We start from the raw sequence: 18,437 nt of genomic DNA, 5'->3' as shown, positions 1-18,437 counted from the left end.
CTCACCTTTCAATGGAATAACCGACAATGTCAAAAACGCTTCCTCAATTTTTTTTTTTTGTTGTTTTCAAGGCTGGTTTTGCCACCACTCAAAAGAATCGCAGTTTACAAGTCGGACGTGTATTTCCCTGTCACCGTCACCTGAAGTCTAGATAGTCTCACTGTCAAGCTACTGCGGTGTGGCTCTCGTGTTCTTGCCACCCTATTCCAATTAGGTTTGCCACCAGCTGTGCATCTAATTTGCTAATGCTATAAATTAAAGTACAAATTTCATACGTCTAAAGCATATTCAATGCAAAACTTTACTTTCTACTTCGCAGGTTCAGACGATCCTCCGAGCTCTTCGCCTCATAGTACTGAGAAACAAAAGGAGCTTCAAGATTTGATGAGAGGCGTCGATGGAAACACACCTACTTCTGTCGAGACAAGGGGCAACATAACCTCTGGTAATATCAATCACGGTTTTGTCAGAGTGAAGTTTGCCTTTTGCATCGAATGAGCGACAGCTTACAGAGTTATGCTTACGTATAGATTGAATAGATGATAAAGTTCGTTTAGTGCAATCTTGGTAAACCGGAAGCCTGTTCGCGGGCATCGTAGAGACGACAAAAGCACATAGTCTCAAAACTTCTGAGTTTGGATCTCAGAATAGGAAGTATGGAGAGCTTTGGAGGGATCAGGCAGTTTTCATGCCTAAACATAGAAGTCGGTTGTACCCGGAGAATCGTGACACTGTAGTCAAGCAGCACTCAAACACTCACTATTTTACATGAATCTCTTCCGCTGATTCGCTTCCTGCCATATTTGACCCCAAAAATGACCCGAAAAAGCCGGTTGATAAGGAGTGGCATGAACTGCGTGTTTTTTCGAATAAGCAACCGTGCATTATCAAACGCAATTACAAGCAGCGCAATTTAGGCAAGGTTAAATGGGTTGATAGAGAGCCGTGCGTTATCTATTAGCTATGGCACTATGGAGATAGAGCTCTAATAACTGCTTTTTCAGATAATGGGTAACTTTCATGGAACTTTGTTCAGCACAGCTCATCCTGCTGATTGAAGTTATGAATTAAATTAGAGAATGTAAACCGAATCACAGACCCATGACGTAAAATGGACCAAAGCAGCGCAATATCGAAGCCCATTAGCAGGCTCTCGATCTCGAAACAAGAGCTGTCACATATGCAAATAGTGAGACGTGCGTTGGTCTCTCATGAACCGCAGCCACGTTCTCCAAGGCTCCTTCACTACAATCAAAATTTTGCCTTTCTACATATCGTCAAAACGATCTTCTAATTACTTCTATCAATTATTAAAAGGCGTATCCCTCGGGTCTGGGGATTTCCTTGGAAAGATGTGGGCATCCCTTGTTATCGCAGCCTTTTTTGGAGACGTTAGTCGCCCACCATGAGTAGTTCTTTGATCCACCGGTGTAAACGACACAGAAATAGATGAGGATGGCGGCTATGGCAACACCACTATCCAAGGCAACAGAGCTGACCAAGTTGTACTTTCTCCACCAGGCTGTGTACTTACGGTGGATGAAGTAGTTGAAAATAGCAGCGGTGAAGAACCAGGTTGAAAAGTTGTAGCCTGTCACACCAGGAATATTGGCAGCACCACCAAAGAACAAAATAGGGTCAAAACGCTTCACCCAGCTATTGGGTCTAAACTTGCACCATGCCCAATGGGCAATTGGCACCAAGGCACCCACAAGGAAAAACCACAAAACCCAGGAGTACCTGCCTCCAGGAGCAAAAATTTCACTACCAAACAAACCCCACATTGATTGGGTGTTGAATGCTGTTTTTTGTTTTCTGCAAACCATGTTATTTCTGGCGTTGGAAGTGCAGATGTCGTCAATGTGATGCAACAAGTACCCAGTGACTGAAGGAGACACAAGCGATGCCCAGATTCCGGCAGCGAAAAGAAGGATCATGACTTGTTTTGGTGGAACTCTCATGTAGTGGCCCATTTTGGCACTCTGGGCCATGTGCATGCCGTGCTGAATGATACTGAATCCAAAGGAGTAGAAGTAGAGCAAAGTATATGAGTTGCCCTTATACCAGTTAGCACTGACAATCTCGAAAAAGCTCTGCAATGACACAATGGTGTTGGCTCTGGCTTCAAGAAGGGAAAGGGGAACGAACATTACAGAGCCAATCAAAACAGAAACAAAGTATCCACCTGCGTCAATTGGAGAGTCATTCCAACCTTCTGAGAACGCAAAACCGAGAGCCAAACCAACAACGACCATCACAAGATAGATCCATTTGGGGAACTCCTTGTATCTCTTCACTGCCTTGTTGAAGATATCCTCGTGGTTTGATCTGTTAACCCATGGACCCCAGATTTCAGAACGGAACTTCAAAGCGGTGTGGACAACAAGAGAGGAGAAAACGGCAATTCCGAGAGCCAAACTCATCAAGAATGCCACAGGCATGAAAGCTTGGGAATAGTCGTCGAACTTTTCTTTGTCGAGTTTCCAATCGTCATTCACAACCCTGGAAAAATTGTACTGCTTTCCGTGCATATCGAAAACCGAGTTACTCATGATTGGCATGTGGGCGGTTTCCCAGTGGTTCTGGTAGTAAAGACCAGGCATGACGATCCAAATCCAAAAGACGAACGAGGCAAACATGGAGGCCACAGCGAAGAAAGGTGTAGTCAATGGGTTGTTGATCGAGGTGATCTGGGTCCAATCCAAAGTGAGAGGGAAGAGACCAAGACCAGTCTTGACGCCAAACACCTGAGAAAGTGCTGCACTGTCTGGTCTGATCCAGCTGATCCAGGCACCAATGGTGGAGAAGAATGGGAAAATCAAATCAGGGAACCAATAGTAGACAAAAGAGCACACAAAGACAATGACAAAGAAGATCCCACGAGGCATCTTCCAGCCGTGTACCACTGGGTTGTCTCTGGAGTAGATGGTCTTGAACAAGGCGATATTGGAAAGCACACCAGGCCAGACTCTTTCGGCAGGTGTGATCATAACGTCTCTGAAGAGGCCCACAAGACCAACAGCGTGGACGTAACACGATATGTTAAAAAGAATCTGGCGAGGAATACCGATATCTTTCTTGAAATACTTGGTGTCTTCGATGACCAAGTTGTTGACCAATCCAGCACTGATGACGACATTGCAGAAAATGAAGATGGAGGTGTGTTCCTTGTAGTTGAAAGGACCCGGGTTCAAGCTGAAGGAGAGCCCCCAGGGAAGTGGAACAGTCCATCGAGGAATGATGTAATGCCATGCCTGTCCGATTGGCCACGAGATAACCTGGATGACCACCACGGCGATATTGATCGTTGGGAATCTCATATTGAAAAAAGCATCCACGCCAGCCACGAATGCTCCAAGGCAGATGGCCATCACCCACATACGCAAGGTTAACGCAGGTAACTCATCATCGTCGTCCATCAAAATGGCCATAACATCACCCTGGTTGAACTTGAAACCGTCATCGGTATCCAAGGTGCTTTTGGACTCCACTGCTGCTAGAGCATGATCTTTGTTCTCATCGTCGGTAGGGAAATCATCACTCGAGCCAAAATTGTGCTCGTCACTCAGATGCTGATGGTATCTCTCATCAGAAGAGTCCTTTTCGGTGGTATCTATGGGAGCCATGGCTACTGATGCATCAGATTAGATTGCGGCATCTGTTGGTGCTTTATACATCGGGCTCGATCAAGCATCATCTAACCGGCGTCCCGATCGGCTTCTTCATGTATGCCACTGATTGGACGTGGAACGCACCGGCCTGTACCCGGGCCTCAGATTCAGCTGATTAACCCTTCATTGCAGCTGCAGCAAGTAGCTTTTCATTTCATTGGCCGGTTCTTTTTTCCACCTTGCATTTGGCTGTTACACATAGGGAGCTGTCTCGGAACGAAAATGCCTGTCAAATGCACCTTGCGGTGTGTATGCACAATCTGTCGTCAGAGCTGTGCATTGGCACATTTGTGCATGAGATCTGCGCAACGGTTTGTTATGACATCCCTTCTAGGTGCCCATTGAACCCTTGATTGCTTCATGGCTTTGTGGAACAAATGTGATGTAGCTCTTTGAAGCTTCGAGCTGGCCAGCGAACTCCGAGTCAGCGATTAGATTGATTTTTTCACTGTCGAATAGCCGTCTTTGCGACCTACGGCCGAGAACAGTTTATTGGCTTAAAGTGCTCAAATCTTGGCAAGAATTGGAGCCAATACCGTCCGGGCTCGTCGGCTCCAGGTCTCGGAATATGCGTCATTTCACGCATAAACCGAAGTGTTTGTGTGGTCGGTGCCTCTCGATATGCGGTATCTCGGTCAGATATCAAGAGATCCGAGCTACCGTGCGGCGGCTTCCGAGACCACACATAACAAGGTGATACTTCCAAATGAGGAAGTGCCCCCGCGACCTCACATCAGTCTTGACACCCGTCAAGCTGCACTATAAAAAGGTCAATTATCCGGTCGTTCTTTTGAATGGGCAAAAAAAATCAACTTCAGTGGTAGTAAAGACGGCGGCTGAGCGAGAACGCAAAAGTGGGATTACGCATCTTGAGAGATGGCTATGACGTAGCCGATGAGCATATTTCACCACAGTGGTCTCGTCCTTTTACGTTTAATGAATGCAGAGGGGTTGTCTAGAAGATTGCTCACGGTGCTGAATTGGATCGGCGGTTGGCGTGTTTAGTTTCAACCTAACTGGCTAAACGCATTACTTGTAATATTTGATCAACGTGCTTTGTAGTGCAGCACGCTCATAACGGTCCATGTGGTCAGCTGCGGATAAGTAGGAATTACGGGAGCAACTACCATCAATAACGTGGAACCGTGCCGCTAACCAATGAGTAAGATAAGATGAATAATTCGATTCTAGTGTGTGGACCTACAGCGGTGCAAGTGAATGAATAAATTGGTTACCGAAAAGTTATATTAACCAAATAGTTCTGCTTTACTTGTGCAACAAATAAAGGGTGAAGCACCGGCATTCGTTGCTTCCGACCCATGTACTCCAGTTGATGCTCTGTGGCTCGAAGTGTTCTTTTGCGCCCAGTGTGCTGAAACCTACTAATAATATCTCTGACTCAACGAGAAAACAAAAGAGTTCGATGTATCATGATCCATAGAGCCAACAAAAATGAGAGATTGTTTTTATCGTTCTCTTAACATTGTCTTGACCTAGCTCAGCGGCACAGTTTCCTCAACTATAGTCTCCACCGGTATGCTAAATACATCCATCCAATTCATGAGCGCAATTTAGCTGTCTTACAAAGCAAGCTTACACCAATTTGGATTGGTCCCCAGGATTGACAGCATAACTATTAAGCCTCTCTTTTAAAACCTTACTGTCTCATTACTGTCTTGAGTGTAGCTTAAGGCGATATACATGGAATTTATGCTGAAAGGGAAAATGATGGGAAAATGATGGGAAATTGGTCTTGAGATAAGGATCCGGGGGACCAGCGTCATTGTGAAGATAAGGATCAGAAATTTTATCAGATAAGGCACAGAGCTCGGTTCGGTCCATTTTGTGCCTTTAGATTAGCCCCTGAGTCCTAGGCTCGTGTGATTGATAGGAATGCCCAATAATCAATGAAAATACTGATTTTTCTTCTCCCCGTCTTCTATTAGCTATCCCCGAGATGTCAGCTTTTCACCCCTCAGATAACAGGTGGATCACAAGCTGTGATTGGTGGATTTCTTATCATTAGTCACCCCTCACTAGAAGTTTTCTGATTTACAAATGATATCTACAACAATGGAAAGTTCCTAAATGGGCCATTCGGCCTAGCCATGCGTTAAGACTCTAGATAATGAAATGAACAAATTAGATAATGTAGGTTGTGTAATCAAACAAGTTTTTTTTTGTGGGAAATGACTTCCTCATGCAAGCTCTAGCGTATCTACTCCGACTCTCTAGCGTACTCCTTGTACATGTCAGCGTCAGGGATAGCACCGCAAATGGTCTCAACCATGATACCAGTGACTAAGTATGGGTCAATGTTAGAAGCTGGTCTTCTGTCCTCGAAGTAGCCGTAGCCCTCCTTGGCGACAGATCTTGGAATTCTGACGGAAGCACCTCTGTTAGCAACACCAGAGGAGAAAGCCTCCATGGAAGCAGTCTCATGACGACCAGTCAATCTCATGTCGTTATCAGCACCATAAAGCACCAAGTGCTCCTTGTGTCTCTTAGCCAACTTGGCAAGGGCGTCCTCGATGTACTTCATGCCACCGGCTTCTCTCATGCTCTTGGTCGACACGTTGGTATGGCAGCCAGCACCATTCCAGTCGCCAGCCAAAGGCTTAGGGTGGAAGGAAATCTTCACACCAAACTCCTCGGCGACTCTTTCAAGAAGGAAACGGGCCATCCACAACTGGTCGCCCATCTCGATACCTAAGCATGGACCCACCTGGAACTCCCATTGGGAAGGCATCACCTCGGCGTTAATACCGGAGATGTTGATGCCGGCGTGCAAGCAAGCTCTGTAGTGAGCCTCGACAACGTCTCTAGCGTAAACCTTACCGGTACCAACACCACAGTAGTAAGGACCCTGTGGAGCTGGGAAACCGCCCTTGGGCCAGGCGTAGACATTGTCGTACTGGTCAAACAAGGTGTATTCCTGTTCGAGGCCAAACCAGACCTGCTCGTCGGCGTGGGCAGACATCAACTTAGCGCACTCATGTCTGTGGTTGAACTTGTTAGGGGTGCCGTCGTTGTTCCAGCACTCACACAAGACAATAATGTTGTCGCCCTTTCTGAAAGGGTCGGGATAGAAAGCGACAGGACGGAGATAGATATCCGAATCGTGGCCTGGGGCCTGGCCGGTAGAAGAACCGTCAAAGTTCCATTCAGGCAAGTCCTCAGCGGAAGAAGGTCTTTTACTGAGGGTTTTGCACTTTGATCTGGTGTGTCCGTCGGCATCGACCCAGACGTATTCAGCAAGAACCTTGCCGTTTTGGTTCAAGTCAAAATACTTAGCTAGGATGGCGGTTTGTTCTGTGATGCCGGTCATGATGCAAAATAAATTAAAGTATAAGTGAGTGTTACACAGAAGGGAGGTGAGATGGGCGGAAAACCAAGCTATTTATATAGCGAGTGCCCAGATGCTAGGCGGGCATGAATAGCGGTCTGATAAAGAAAAAGAAACCAAGCGCGGTGAGCAAAAAGCGGCTTGTCTGCAGTATTTGTCCTGATACGACAGGTGTGTCCGGTTCTCGCACCTCTCCTATCCGGATACCGCGGCGGAGCGGTCGCTGGAACCGCCTCGCGAATGTATGCGCAACCCGTTCAGCCGGGTGTTTCTTCCGAATGACATGCTTCTAAGGCCTGGGCTTTGCCGCACCTGTCTTATCCGGACCCGTCTTATCCGGACTTCTTCCTAATCAGCCAACAAAATATCAAACACGAATTTTGAAAGTTTCTCGTTATCGCCAACATGATGGCGGGGTGGACGTCAGGCGGTTTTTTTAACCTTTTCCGTTGTCAATTGAGCCGCCAGGCCATTACTCATATGACGTACTGCATGCAGGCCCCCTCTTATCACCCAATGAGAGCTCTGCGGACGGTATTACTCACAGGACGACCCAAAGCAGTCAATAAGGCTAAATTAGCTGGACCAGCGGACGAAGATAAGGCGGCTGAGGTGACACAAAGAAGAAATCCGGGGACCTTTCACAGGGCCATTCCCGTTCAATTGACATTTGATTTTGTGGGTTTGAAAAATCCAGGGCTTTCTTTTCGTGCAAAGGCTTGGCCTTACTGCTTTAGACACGCAGCACACACTTGCTATAATTTCTTTTCGCAACCACTCGTTTCTGTTGATGACTAGGTTTTGAGCGAATTTCTTTACTCTCTTGTTTATTCTTGCTTCATTTGAAGCTTGCGAGACAAAGGCAGGAAAAAATAAATAAAAATTGTTTTCCGGTTGCCTAACTCTGTCATCTCACATAGCGCGGTGGGCCTCGGTGGACTACCACGACGACGATTGTTCTAAATGCCTCAGATGAGGTATTTTGAATGAGTGATTTAAGCAGAGCCGTTTTGGTCCATTTGTGGTAACTACAATTCGTAAAAAATTGTGTAGATGTTGCTTTCTGATTCAGCCTATGGTAAGCTCTAGGTCGTCAGTTTTGGTTGCAAATGCGGGTTCTATTTTTACCAGTATCAACACACCACTTTCCAGACCAACGCTGGTCTGAAGAGGAGCTGAAGTAAATAGTGTACGACGAGCTTAATCATTACGAAACGCTGCTCAGGGAAATAGCTCTCTGATCAAAAATCCCTCGATTGCGTCTCACTTAGCATTCTACTGATGACATCATAAAATAAGCTCAATTGCGTTAATTGATGGTAAAATTACTACTTCTCTAAGGAAGATTTCCAAAACGTGGACCAAAATACCCTCCTGGAGCTTCAAGGGTGGCATTAAGTCTGGCTGGTCCAATGTAGTCGAGACCCTCTGCGTTGACATTGTTGCCCCACCACGAGATGGACTTATCGTGATATTGCACGGCAAAGAAAATGATGATACTGCTGAAGGCCACACCAGCACTGAGACCTCCGGAAAGGATATAGTTGTACTTGTTCCACCAAGCGAAAAAACGCTTTCTGATTATGTTCATGAAGAAAAATGACGCAATGAAAGAAGGCGTGTAGTAGGACAAATTGTACGGAGACCAGTTCAACATTCCTCCAATGATCAAGGTGGGCTGGAATCTCTGCACAAATTTATTTCTCTTGAACCACTTCTGGATAAACACCACTGGGAAAACAAGAAGGAAACCAATCAAGAAGCACCAACGCAATTCTGGATAGATTCCACTGAAAATCTTCTTTGGACCAATGACACCCCATAACACCGAGGATGAATAGAATGTTGTGGACGATGGACAGGTGAACTTCTGGGGCTGATGTGGGTGGCAGTAATTTTCAATAGTCTGCATGGCAAGGTTCACCACACCCAAGGAGACAAACGAGTAGATGACTGTAGAAATGATCTGTACTCTGAACAAGGCTCTAGGAGGAAGTCTCAAGTTGTGACCAATCTTCAAGTCTCCAAGGAAAATCTGACACTGGCCGTCGATATTGTAACCCAATGCCTTGACAAGCATCAAAGCAAGACCATTGTTTGGAATAGCATACCCAATGATCAACTCCACCAAGACATTCAAGCCAAATTGGAAACCTGTGGTGGCGTAGATGATACTCAATGGAATCAAGAAAATAAAGTTAAGAGCCAAGGCAAAGAAAAGCGACCACACTGGTGTTTCAGCAGGATAGAGCTGGACACATAAAATACCAAAAACAAGTGAGATCACAAGAACTACCATAAACCACCATTCAGGTGTCTCCTTGTATTTGGTCATGGATCTGGAGAAGGGATCGTCGAATCCGTCGTAGGTGGAATTGGATTTTCTTGTGACCACTCTGGAAAGTTGGATGAAAGCATTCTTCAACTGGTCCCACTTCATAATGAGCACATGGAAGAAGGAAAATGGATAAATGAGGAAGAAGGCTCCATAGACGACCAAGGAACCAGCAGAATAGAAAGGCGGGCCGTATGCTTCATAAGCCTCGACATCGAACAAACTGTTCGAGTCAACCACCTGCGTCACCTCGTAGTAGTCGCCTGTGTTGGTAAACAACGAGTTCGAGATGATTGGAATGTAGCCAGTCCACTTGTAGTTGGTGTACCAAAAAGCAGCAGTGATCACCAAAGCTACCAAACCACCGATGTAGAGGTTGAGCTGGGCGTAAAATGGAAGGATCAAGGGATTCAAGAAACTGATGATGTTCCAGTCGAACGTAGTGATTGGGTTCAACCCGAGCCCGCTCTGGCTTCCGGTAATAGCGGCCAAGTCAAAGTTGTTAGGTGAAATCCAAGTCATCCAGTTGAAGGTTGAAAGGGCGGTGAACAAGTAGTCGGGAACCCAATACCAGAGGAAAGAGAGTGCAGTCAGCAAGAAAAAAAAGTTGTATCTGCTGATTTTCCAGCCATTGATGATCTCCTTCTTTTCACCTTTGGTCAAGGCATTGTTCATGGCCATGGTAGGAAGATTAGTAGGCCAGATTGCTGCCTCGGGATACACAACGAATTTCCTCACCATTCCAGCTAAACCAAAGCCCATGAAGTTGGTGAAGAACATAAGGAGGAACTGGTAGCCGAAGTCAACCCAGTCGTTGTTGTAGAACATCTCCATTTTTTGCACCTGAATGTTGCTCACAACGTAGGCTGCAACAGAAGACACATTGTAGCAAATGGTAGCCAACATCTGCTCTTTGTAAGTCCATGGGCCTGGGTTGAGCTCGAATGTAAATCCACGAATGGTGAAGCCCCAGTGAGGAAGAAATTCAGAAAGTTTACCACAAGGGTACACGAAAAGCTGAACCACAGCACTCGACAACGCAATACTGGGCTGTCTGTCCTGGAAGTATGTGTTGATGAAGGTACCCAACACCGTCCAAATTAACCCAATGAGATACACTCTGAAAGTCTCGCATGGGATCGAGGGATCGTCGTATGGGTCGGTTACGGAACGCACTTCAGGGTATGGAGACCAGTAGGCAATAATTCCGGCTTCAAGCCTGAGTTGAAGCTCTGGATTGACAATCACATGTCCACTAGAACCCAGGCTCATCAGCGAATTGTCCAACTCGCCGGTCTCCTCAGCAAAGTCATATTTTTCAGTGGCCTTCTTCAACAGCTTTGTTTGTGAACTGCCAAGGCTCTCAGCTTGGTATAATCTCTCGATGAAGTCGTACTCCTCCGCAGGGATGTTGACATCCGAAATGTGTTTCTCGAGGTATTCACTGATAATCTCTCTGGACTGATCGAGCGAAAGATACTGAATTTTCTCAAGCATGAAGACTGCTCCTGGGGGAAGGTCATCTAGAGACTCAAGATGGTCATAGTTGAGTCTCAGCAAAATGAAGTATTTTTGGTCAGATGTGAAGTCATCTGCCACATCCCCCATAGAAAGTGGCTGAGATGTAATGGCTTGCAAGTCGACTTCATGGTCGGCTGCTTCCATACGATCTGTATTGCTGGTTACACTGGCAAGATTTTTCAAGCCAGGATTTTCTGACATTTTGGATCACTAGTCGGATTGAAGAAGGCATTCAGATTTATATAAGTTTCTTATCAGCGGCAGTTGCGGCTCAGCGAATCAACCAATGAGTGCCATGCGATGGAGGTGCAAGTGAACCTAAAATCTGTGAGGCGATTTTTGACACATTGACACAAAACGAACTTCTTGATAACAAAGCGCATTCCATGACTTTTTCGTATCAAATTCATAAATTTTACAAAGTCTGTGTAATTATTTCTTCAGAACTAACTCGTTCGTATTGATCGGATTGTTATCGTCCTAACCGATGCCGCAAGTGCATAGGCCTGCAGACGTCAACCTGTCAAAGCAAGCGAGCTTAGAGAGTACACTACGGCTACCATGCTATCAGAAGCTCATTTGGCCATTTGGAAATTCAAAAGGAACGGCAATTTTAGCCCTTTCTGATAAGCATGTTTTTGTAATTCTTGAGCTGTCTTTTTTGCACGCTACACCTTGTAGCATCATATGCACCTTTGGTGCCGCTTGGTGCTGGGCTGCATAATCTACTGCCGCGTGGCTCTGGGCTTATCTACACTGAGGTAGATTATGCGGCTCGTGATGGCTATTGGTAACCAAATCCGCCAAATCCGTCATTAACCGACTTGCAAGATCTTGCCAAGAAATTAGCTGGCGCAGGGACCTGTCAGATCCGTTTTAGTCTAGATGTTAGCCGATGGCCTGACGAATCTGGCAGTTTTGTGGCAGTTTTGTAGAAAATTATTTATGAGTTACTGCCAACAATAAAAGATAGAAGATATCCTTTAGCAAATCCCGTGGGGCAACTAGAACTAAAGCTATATATAACGAAACATTTGATGGTGTGGAAAGGGTCTCGAAAACTTGCCTCTTTACCACTCACCGACGGAAATTCAGTAATCTTTTGTGGCAAGCCAGGTGGTGAGTGTCTGACGATTCTTCTCAGCTTGAAGGTACCTTCCCTTGATTTTCTCTTGGATATTAGCAATTGCTTTTTCAAGAACAACGTCTCTTTTTCCCTGGAAGAATTCTTCAACTTGTTTGGAGTGTTCCCTAGTACAAAGACCCTTGAGACATGTTTTAACAACACCCAAGTGCACCACTGACCCGTACTCCAACTTGACCGAGATTGCATCCCAGTTTTCCTTTAGCCAGGACCATAAAAGAGTTACCCCCATGGCTGTATTATTAATCGGTGATATCGACAGAATGATATCTTGCAGATCTATTTCGTCAGAGTGCAAGACAAACCCTAAAAATTTTGACAAGATCTTAGGGTTGGAAGTGTTACCCAAGGACCGGAGTATATCCTCCTTTGTGTATCTATCGGTTTCTTTCCGATAGAACCCCCACAATTTGTCCCAAGTTTTTGCATCATTTCTCCGTACAATATTCCTGATGATGATTGCTGCTTTGTCCGGGTCAAGCTCTTGTCCATGATTGATAAACTTATCGAATTGTTCGTCGCAATAATGGTCGATCTCAGGAGCTTTCACAAATGCTGCAAAGCGAAACACGGCGTTTTTAAATAGTGCCTGATTAGATGAGTCCTCATCAGATTTAACGAATGATATGGGGGTATAACTCTTGATAATGCTCCCTCCAAAACGGCAGAGGCTGGCGAAAATAGCCTCATCAAAAAGGTAAACGTCCAAAAGATCGAAATAAATTTCCACTATAGCATTCATCAATGTACTGTCTTGAAGTTTCGAAAATTCACCAGCTAGCTGTAGGAAAGCAACTACCAGGGTTCCACCATCCAAAGAGGCAAGTGAACAGTCTGATAGGGTCCCTATCCGATCGGCTCCGGACAACTTTCCTTTTGCGAGTTTTGCCCATCTTTCATCTGAATATGAGGTGACATAGTAGCCCTGATGATTTGGGTTTATAAAGTATGGACCATCAGGAATGGATAACTCCATGCTCAGGTCCTTGAACAATGTCTTGACGACTTTTTGGGACGTTTGGATTTTCAAAGGTATCACATAAGGATCCTCGCTTCCACCATCACCAGTTGGGAGAAACCTTCTTTGCTCGAGCCTCAACTTGTTTCCCTCTAGCTCTTCTACTTGCACAATCGGAAATCCAGGTCTTGTTATCCAGCTGTTCATTATGCTGCTGACATCAAGTCCAGAAGCGGAACTCAAACACTCCCATAGATCAGAAGCCTTGGTGTTGGCCCACGCATACTTTTGGATATATTTTTTAAGTCCGGCAAAAAAAGCATCTTCACCCAAGAAGTCAAAAAGCATCACCACGAGCGAGCAGCCCTTTTGATACGTGATCTCGTCTCCCGCCTGCTCTATGTCATGAAAATTCTCAATCGGCATATTAATAGGATGAGACGAGGTTCTACCATCAACAATGAAAGCCGTCAGAAGGGTGTACACGATGTAGTTTCCCCAAACTTTCCACTCTGGGTGGAAGTGATTCATGACATACCACAGGCACCATGTGGCGAAACCCTCATTAAGCCAGAGCCCGTCCCAAAAGTCCATGGTGACCAAATTTCCGAACCACTGGTGAGATATTTCGTGGGAAACCGCTTCGAACACTGTCTCCTTCAAGCTCTGGGATGGATTGCTACCCACCAAGAAATCTGCTTCTTTGAAGGTGATGAGTCCAAAGTTTTCCATAGCACTGTTGGCAAAGTCAGGGATGGCAACCAAGTCCAATTTAGCCAAGGGATACTGGTAGCCGAAGATATTTTCAAAAAAAGGAAAAGATTTCTCGGCCACTTCAAGCGCAAAGGAGGCCTCCTCTGCTCCGCCAACAACGGTCCAGGCTTTTATTGGTAATGTTTCACTCTTCAAGCTCTCGAGTTCTCCAACCACAAATGCAACCAAATACGTTGACATAAGGGGAGACTTTTCGTATCTTGTACGCAGCCAGCATTCATCAATCTTCACAGATTCCAGAATGGGGCAGTTCAGCAAAGCTGTGAACTTTGTAGGATGGACCAAGGAGATGGTAAAGTGGGACTTTCTGGCTGGATCGTCAATGCAAGGAAATGCCCTTCTGGCACCAATTGGCTCGAATTGCGTCGAAATCAAGAACTTTTCATTTGCATTGTTTGACGTTACCTTCTCTATGGCGAGTGATTCCAAGTCTGAGGCGATATCGGTCTTTGCAGCGCTTTCGTCATTTTCTGCATCATCGCTATCTTCACTGGACTCCTCATTGTCGTCGAAATCCTCATAGGAAGACCGATAAACTCCGTACATGTCGTTACTGCATTTTCCAGTGCATGCAAAAGTTAGTTGTGCTTTCTCGCCTGCCTTGACAGCATGATTTATGTTCAAAAGTTGTGCGTCTTCGTCAATGGAATATGTCACAGCATTGCCATTGAATTGTATGGACGTGAGGTCCATCCTCAGAGCATTCAAGGCAAATGCATCTCTGTTCTCGAAAACAGCCAAATCAATGACTCCCTCACATTTGTAGTCCTCGCTATCAGGATCCACTGTGAAAGTGAGGTCGTATTCGACGCATTGAACCGCATTGTCAAGTCTCAAAGCCATACTTATTTCTGAAACATGGAAAAAGTGCTCTTTATAAGGACGTCAACGCACGCCTTGCATAGCTAACCGATGTGGCCATCAGGGGCGTTACTCATTTTACTATCTTGGAAGGGTATATCTGCGCGGCGGTTTAAATATACATTGTTTTCGCTAAGCCTGGTTTGGAACATAATTTGGATGTAGCAAAAAGTGCAAGGTAAGGTCGAAAGCCTCATGCATCCATAGTTGAGAGGATTGTCAGTTTGAAGTATTTTTTCATCTTCTCATCAGGATTTGCTCTAGCGCGTCACTCCAGTCTACCAAATCAGGGTCTAAATAGCCAGAGTTTAAGTCATATTCACATGTTTCACTCAGGTGGGATATAGGGAGGCACATTGCGTCGCCCAATTTGTTCAAAAAGCTCTCAGAATTTTATCAAAAAACAATAAGTTTCATGTTTTTGAACTGTAAACGCGAGATTTGGAAAAGCAGTTACAATGGCGCAATTTGATGTGGCACTCTGGAAAAGCATGCCGCATGCATAAACGAACAGAGACCTGTAAGACACCTTCAATTCGGGGTAAGAGGCATTTGAGACTATTTCATTTGCCCAGTAGGAGCTAGATCATTTAATGAGAATTGAGCAAGCGAATCAGGAGATGCCCGTTTCTAGGCAACATATTCATGCCAGTTTTATGCAACTATTCGAAGCGAATTGTACATGCATTTGGGCACATTGAGCGAGATTAGGTTCATGACGCGTAAGGTAAACAGTGCCACTTACACAGGTGGAAGTGCGCCATGACAAACTTTCCATTTCATGACGGAGACTTCTCAATTGAGAAGTTACTCATTTTCTATGCTTCCGTGGAACATGCACTCATCTGTTATGCGAGAGATACCCGGGGAACATTGTCTAGCATGCATTGAGCTGCACAATTCATTTGGATAAAAAAAGCAACACACTCAGGCGTTGCAATACTTCGGTGGATTTCCTACATTTGGATTATAGTTGTATCTCTTACCTCCGGCGTAACATCATTCCGAGAAACTGATTCCTCACTTTCGATGCGATGGATGCGGAAGGCAAGATTGTAGACGCTTTTTTACAAAGAACAGCTTTTTAAGGCTTTAACATAAAGCTTGAGAGACCCAGGGACCCATCAGATGCAAAGGGACGCATAAAGCTTAATTCTCACCACGAAACCAGTTGTGGTTTCAACACAATGACGTAGGTCTGAACCACATCCCAATTCATATAATTGCAGATCAAGAGTAAGTGAATCTTGTGGTTTTCTTATCCTGGGCAATTTCACTGACATGGGGTAAAAGTATGCTTTTCTTGCAAATCACACTGCACAATCGCCTCCTTAGTACAGCATCAGTCACTACTCAGCTTGCATGATAGATTACTGGTTTGGAAATTATCATCTAGAAAATCTCGAGTGATGAAATGAAGCCTCGGTAAGCTTATGAAAGTGCAAAATCATGTCTGTTCTCGATAAGGGTGCTCAGTTTTTGGATTTGTGAAGGAAAACAGAAGCACGCTAACTTCGAAGCAAACCATCATTCAACCTGTCAGCATTCGAATCAATTTTGAAAGCCCTTTTTTCACCCTCCCTCATAGTATCGTTATCTAACTTTCTTTGGTAAAGTTCGACCCCGCATGCATATAACTTCCACCCATACTAACTACTCCATCTTTAGTATGTCACATCTGCCTCCACCAATTGGCAGCCAGCAGGGTGTCAGGGGTCATCTCCTTACACTGGCGTCAGTGCTGATGCTTGCTATTGGAGGCACCATCGGAACGGGGCTCTTTTTTTCAGTATCCTCGGTTCTACGAAATGGGCCTTTTGCAACACTAGTGGCAATGTCTTACATTCTGTTTCTTGTGTATCTCGTTCTTGAAATGACGGCGGAACTTGCAGTGTTTATGCCTGGGAACGGGCTGATATGCAAATTCCACTTTGTCTTTTTGTCCATGCCATTAGGTCTAGCAAACAACTTGATCTACTGGGCTAGCTGGGGATTCACCCTAGCACTTGAATTGTCTATTTTGGCCAGTACCTGCCTGTATTGGAACGCTGGCTTTGTAGAGAGTCATCAAGGTTTGATCATGTTTGGCATTTGGCTCCTTCTAACGGCATTTAACCTATTACCTGTGGATACCTACGGAGAGATTGAATTTTGGATCGCATTGGTGAAGGTTGTGGCGATTTTAGGATGGATCGTTTTCGTATTGGGGAGCTTGCTCTATTCTGGAACCTTGTTCCAAACATACACGGCAAACCTTCCGTCTAGCTTCTTCGGATCCCTTGATGTCCCGTCAGCATACATAGTCAGGTTCATCAACTCCTTGGTGTTCGTGTCGTTCATTTTCCAGTCGGTCGAGTCGATTGCTATCACTACAGGTGACATGGAGAAACCGCAGGAAACGGTGCCCAAAGTCACTTGGCTTATCTTCGTCCGGATTGTGGTTTTCTATTTGCTTTCTGTTGCACTTCTAACACTCACCATCTCCTTCGACGACGAAAGACTACTTGGAGGCTCTGAAAACGCCAGAGACAAACTTTTGTCGTCGCCATTCCTCATTTCGCTCATCAACTGTGGACTTAACGAGAACGGTATCATGCTCTCCACCTTCAATTTCGTTATCTTCACTGCCATTCTTTCTGCCGCAAACTCAAACATATACTTCGGCTCAAGGTGCCTCCAGGCTGTGTGTGAAGAGCATCGAGGATCATCCTTGGCTAGGGTTTTCTCGAAATCCAATGCATCTGGCGTCCCTGTGGCAAGCGTGCTACTAACCTCAATACTCGGCCTCACTTCCCTCCTTCTCAGATACCAATCGATTGCCACAGTGTTCAATTTTCTTCTTACGTGCTGTGCTTCCGCCGGGATGTTGATGTGGTGTCTCGTGGGTTTTTCATACGCTAGATTCAGCAAGGCACTATCTGCTTTCGGAGTGGACAGGAGCAGGCTTCTGTATACCTCCAAGTGGAACTTACCACGCTGGGCGCCGTTTGTCTCGGTGAATATCGTGCTGATTCTATTATGCAACGGTCTAAGCTGCTATTGGGACTTTTCGTACCTGGCGCTCATTGGCGCATATTCTACGCCGGCTGTCTTCCTAGCTCTTTGGGCGATTTTCGAACTAGGGGAAGGTCATGGCCTTAACAGCGTCAAGGACATCAATATCTACGAAGAGACGTTTCGGTGGTCGAAGGACGATGACAGCTGTTTCGCCGAATAAGATGCTAGATGTTGCCGATGGTCAAGTGTCTCTACAGTCATCCCATAGGCCAATGTCGAAGCTTTCTATGTCGCCACCTCTGTGACGATGTGCGTAGTTTGGAAAATCCTTCGGGAGTGCCAATTTTTGTCAAGTGCTCAATTCTGGGCTCACCAGTTTAGTCAGCTGGCTGACGTTGAAGGTCTATAAGAGTGGCTGACAATTTTCACAATTGGATCGATCCACCAATCGCCATCCGGCAGTAGTCTGGATGAAAAGGATGCTCGACTCTTAGAAAGTCCAGATGACGCATCTTGTTATGGCATCGTGCCTCCGCATACCTGCTCAATTGGCCTCTTCGTTCGTATACCGATCAAGTGACTGCAACGCCCCCATCGTGCACGAAAGATGGTGAACTCGTATAAGCCACTAACTTTTTAAATGAAGCAATTGACTGCAACAAGCGGTTTCAAAAAATTCTCAATCCCCGTGGACAGCTCCCGTTATGGAAATGTGAATTGCGTTTCTCACCAACTGGGAATGCATTCAGCAGATGCACCCTCTGACTTCTCTCACCTGTAACAGCCACGTCTGCCTCGACCCGAAGAACATCACCAAAAAAAGTCTTTTA

At 45.5% G+C, this 18,437-nt stretch overlaps 5 protein-coding genes across 5 annotated transcripts; 1 reads left to right on the top strand and 4 right to left on the bottom strand. All coding sequences in view use genetic code 12, as the record gives it.

The window, feature by feature from the left end:
• Positions 1-1,310: 1,310 nt before the first annotated feature.
• Positions 1,311-3,626, bottom strand: CXQ87_001561 (OPT family small oligopeptide transporter; the record flags this gene model as incomplete). Its single annotated transcript, XM_025480097.1, has 1 exon — positions 1,311-3,626. One exon carries the CDS (start codon positions 3,624-3,626, stop codon positions 1,311-1,313), a length of 2,316 nt encoding a protein of 771 aa, XP_025334397.1.
• Positions 3,627-5,889: 2,263 nt separating this feature from the next.
• On the bottom strand, positions 5,890-6,999 carry GLN1 (glutamate--ammonia ligase; the record flags this gene model as incomplete). Its single annotated transcript, XM_025480096.1, has 1 exon — positions 5,890-6,999. The coding sequence occupies one exon, from the start codon at positions 6,997-6,999 to the stop codon at positions 5,890-5,892; it is 1,110 nt and encodes a 369-aa protein (XP_025334396.1).
• A 1,354-nt stretch (positions 7,000-8,353) lies between these two features.
• On the bottom strand, positions 8,354-11,074 carry CXQ87_001559 (OPT family small oligopeptide transporter; the record flags this gene model as incomplete). Its single annotated transcript, XM_025480095.1, has 1 exon — positions 8,354-11,074. One exon carries the CDS (start codon positions 11,072-11,074, stop codon positions 8,354-8,356), a length of 2,721 nt encoding a protein of 906 aa, XP_025334395.1.
• Positions 11,075-11,964: 890 nt separating this feature from the next.
• Positions 11,965-14,592, bottom strand: CXQ87_001558 (M1 family metallopeptidase; the record flags this gene model as incomplete). The annotated part of the gene is made up of 1 exon (XM_025480094.1): positions 11,965-14,592. The coding sequence occupies one exon, from the start codon at positions 14,590-14,592 to the stop codon at positions 11,965-11,967; it is 2,628 nt and encodes an 875-aa protein (XP_025334394.1).
• A 1,963-nt stretch (positions 14,593-16,555) lies between these two features.
• LYP1 (Lyp1p) lies at positions 16,556-17,827 on the top strand (the record flags this gene model as incomplete). The annotated part of the gene is made up of 1 exon (XM_025480093.1): positions 16,556-17,827. The coding sequence occupies one exon, from the start codon at positions 16,556-16,558 to the stop codon at positions 17,825-17,827; it is 1,272 nt and encodes a 423-aa protein (XP_025334393.1).
• Positions 17,828-18,437: the final 610 nt, after the last annotated feature.

Source organism: Candidozyma duobushaemuli (assembly GCF_002926085.2).
Source record: "Candidozyma duobushaemuli strain B09383 chromosome Unknown B_B09383, whole genome shotgun sequence".
Classification (NCBI taxonomy): Eukaryota; Fungi; Ascomycota; class Pichiomycetes; order Serinales; family Metschnikowiaceae; genus Candidozyma; species Candidozyma duobushaemuli.
Note: the sequence above shows the minus strand (reverse complement) of the source record. Positions and strands in the feature narration are given on the sequence as shown.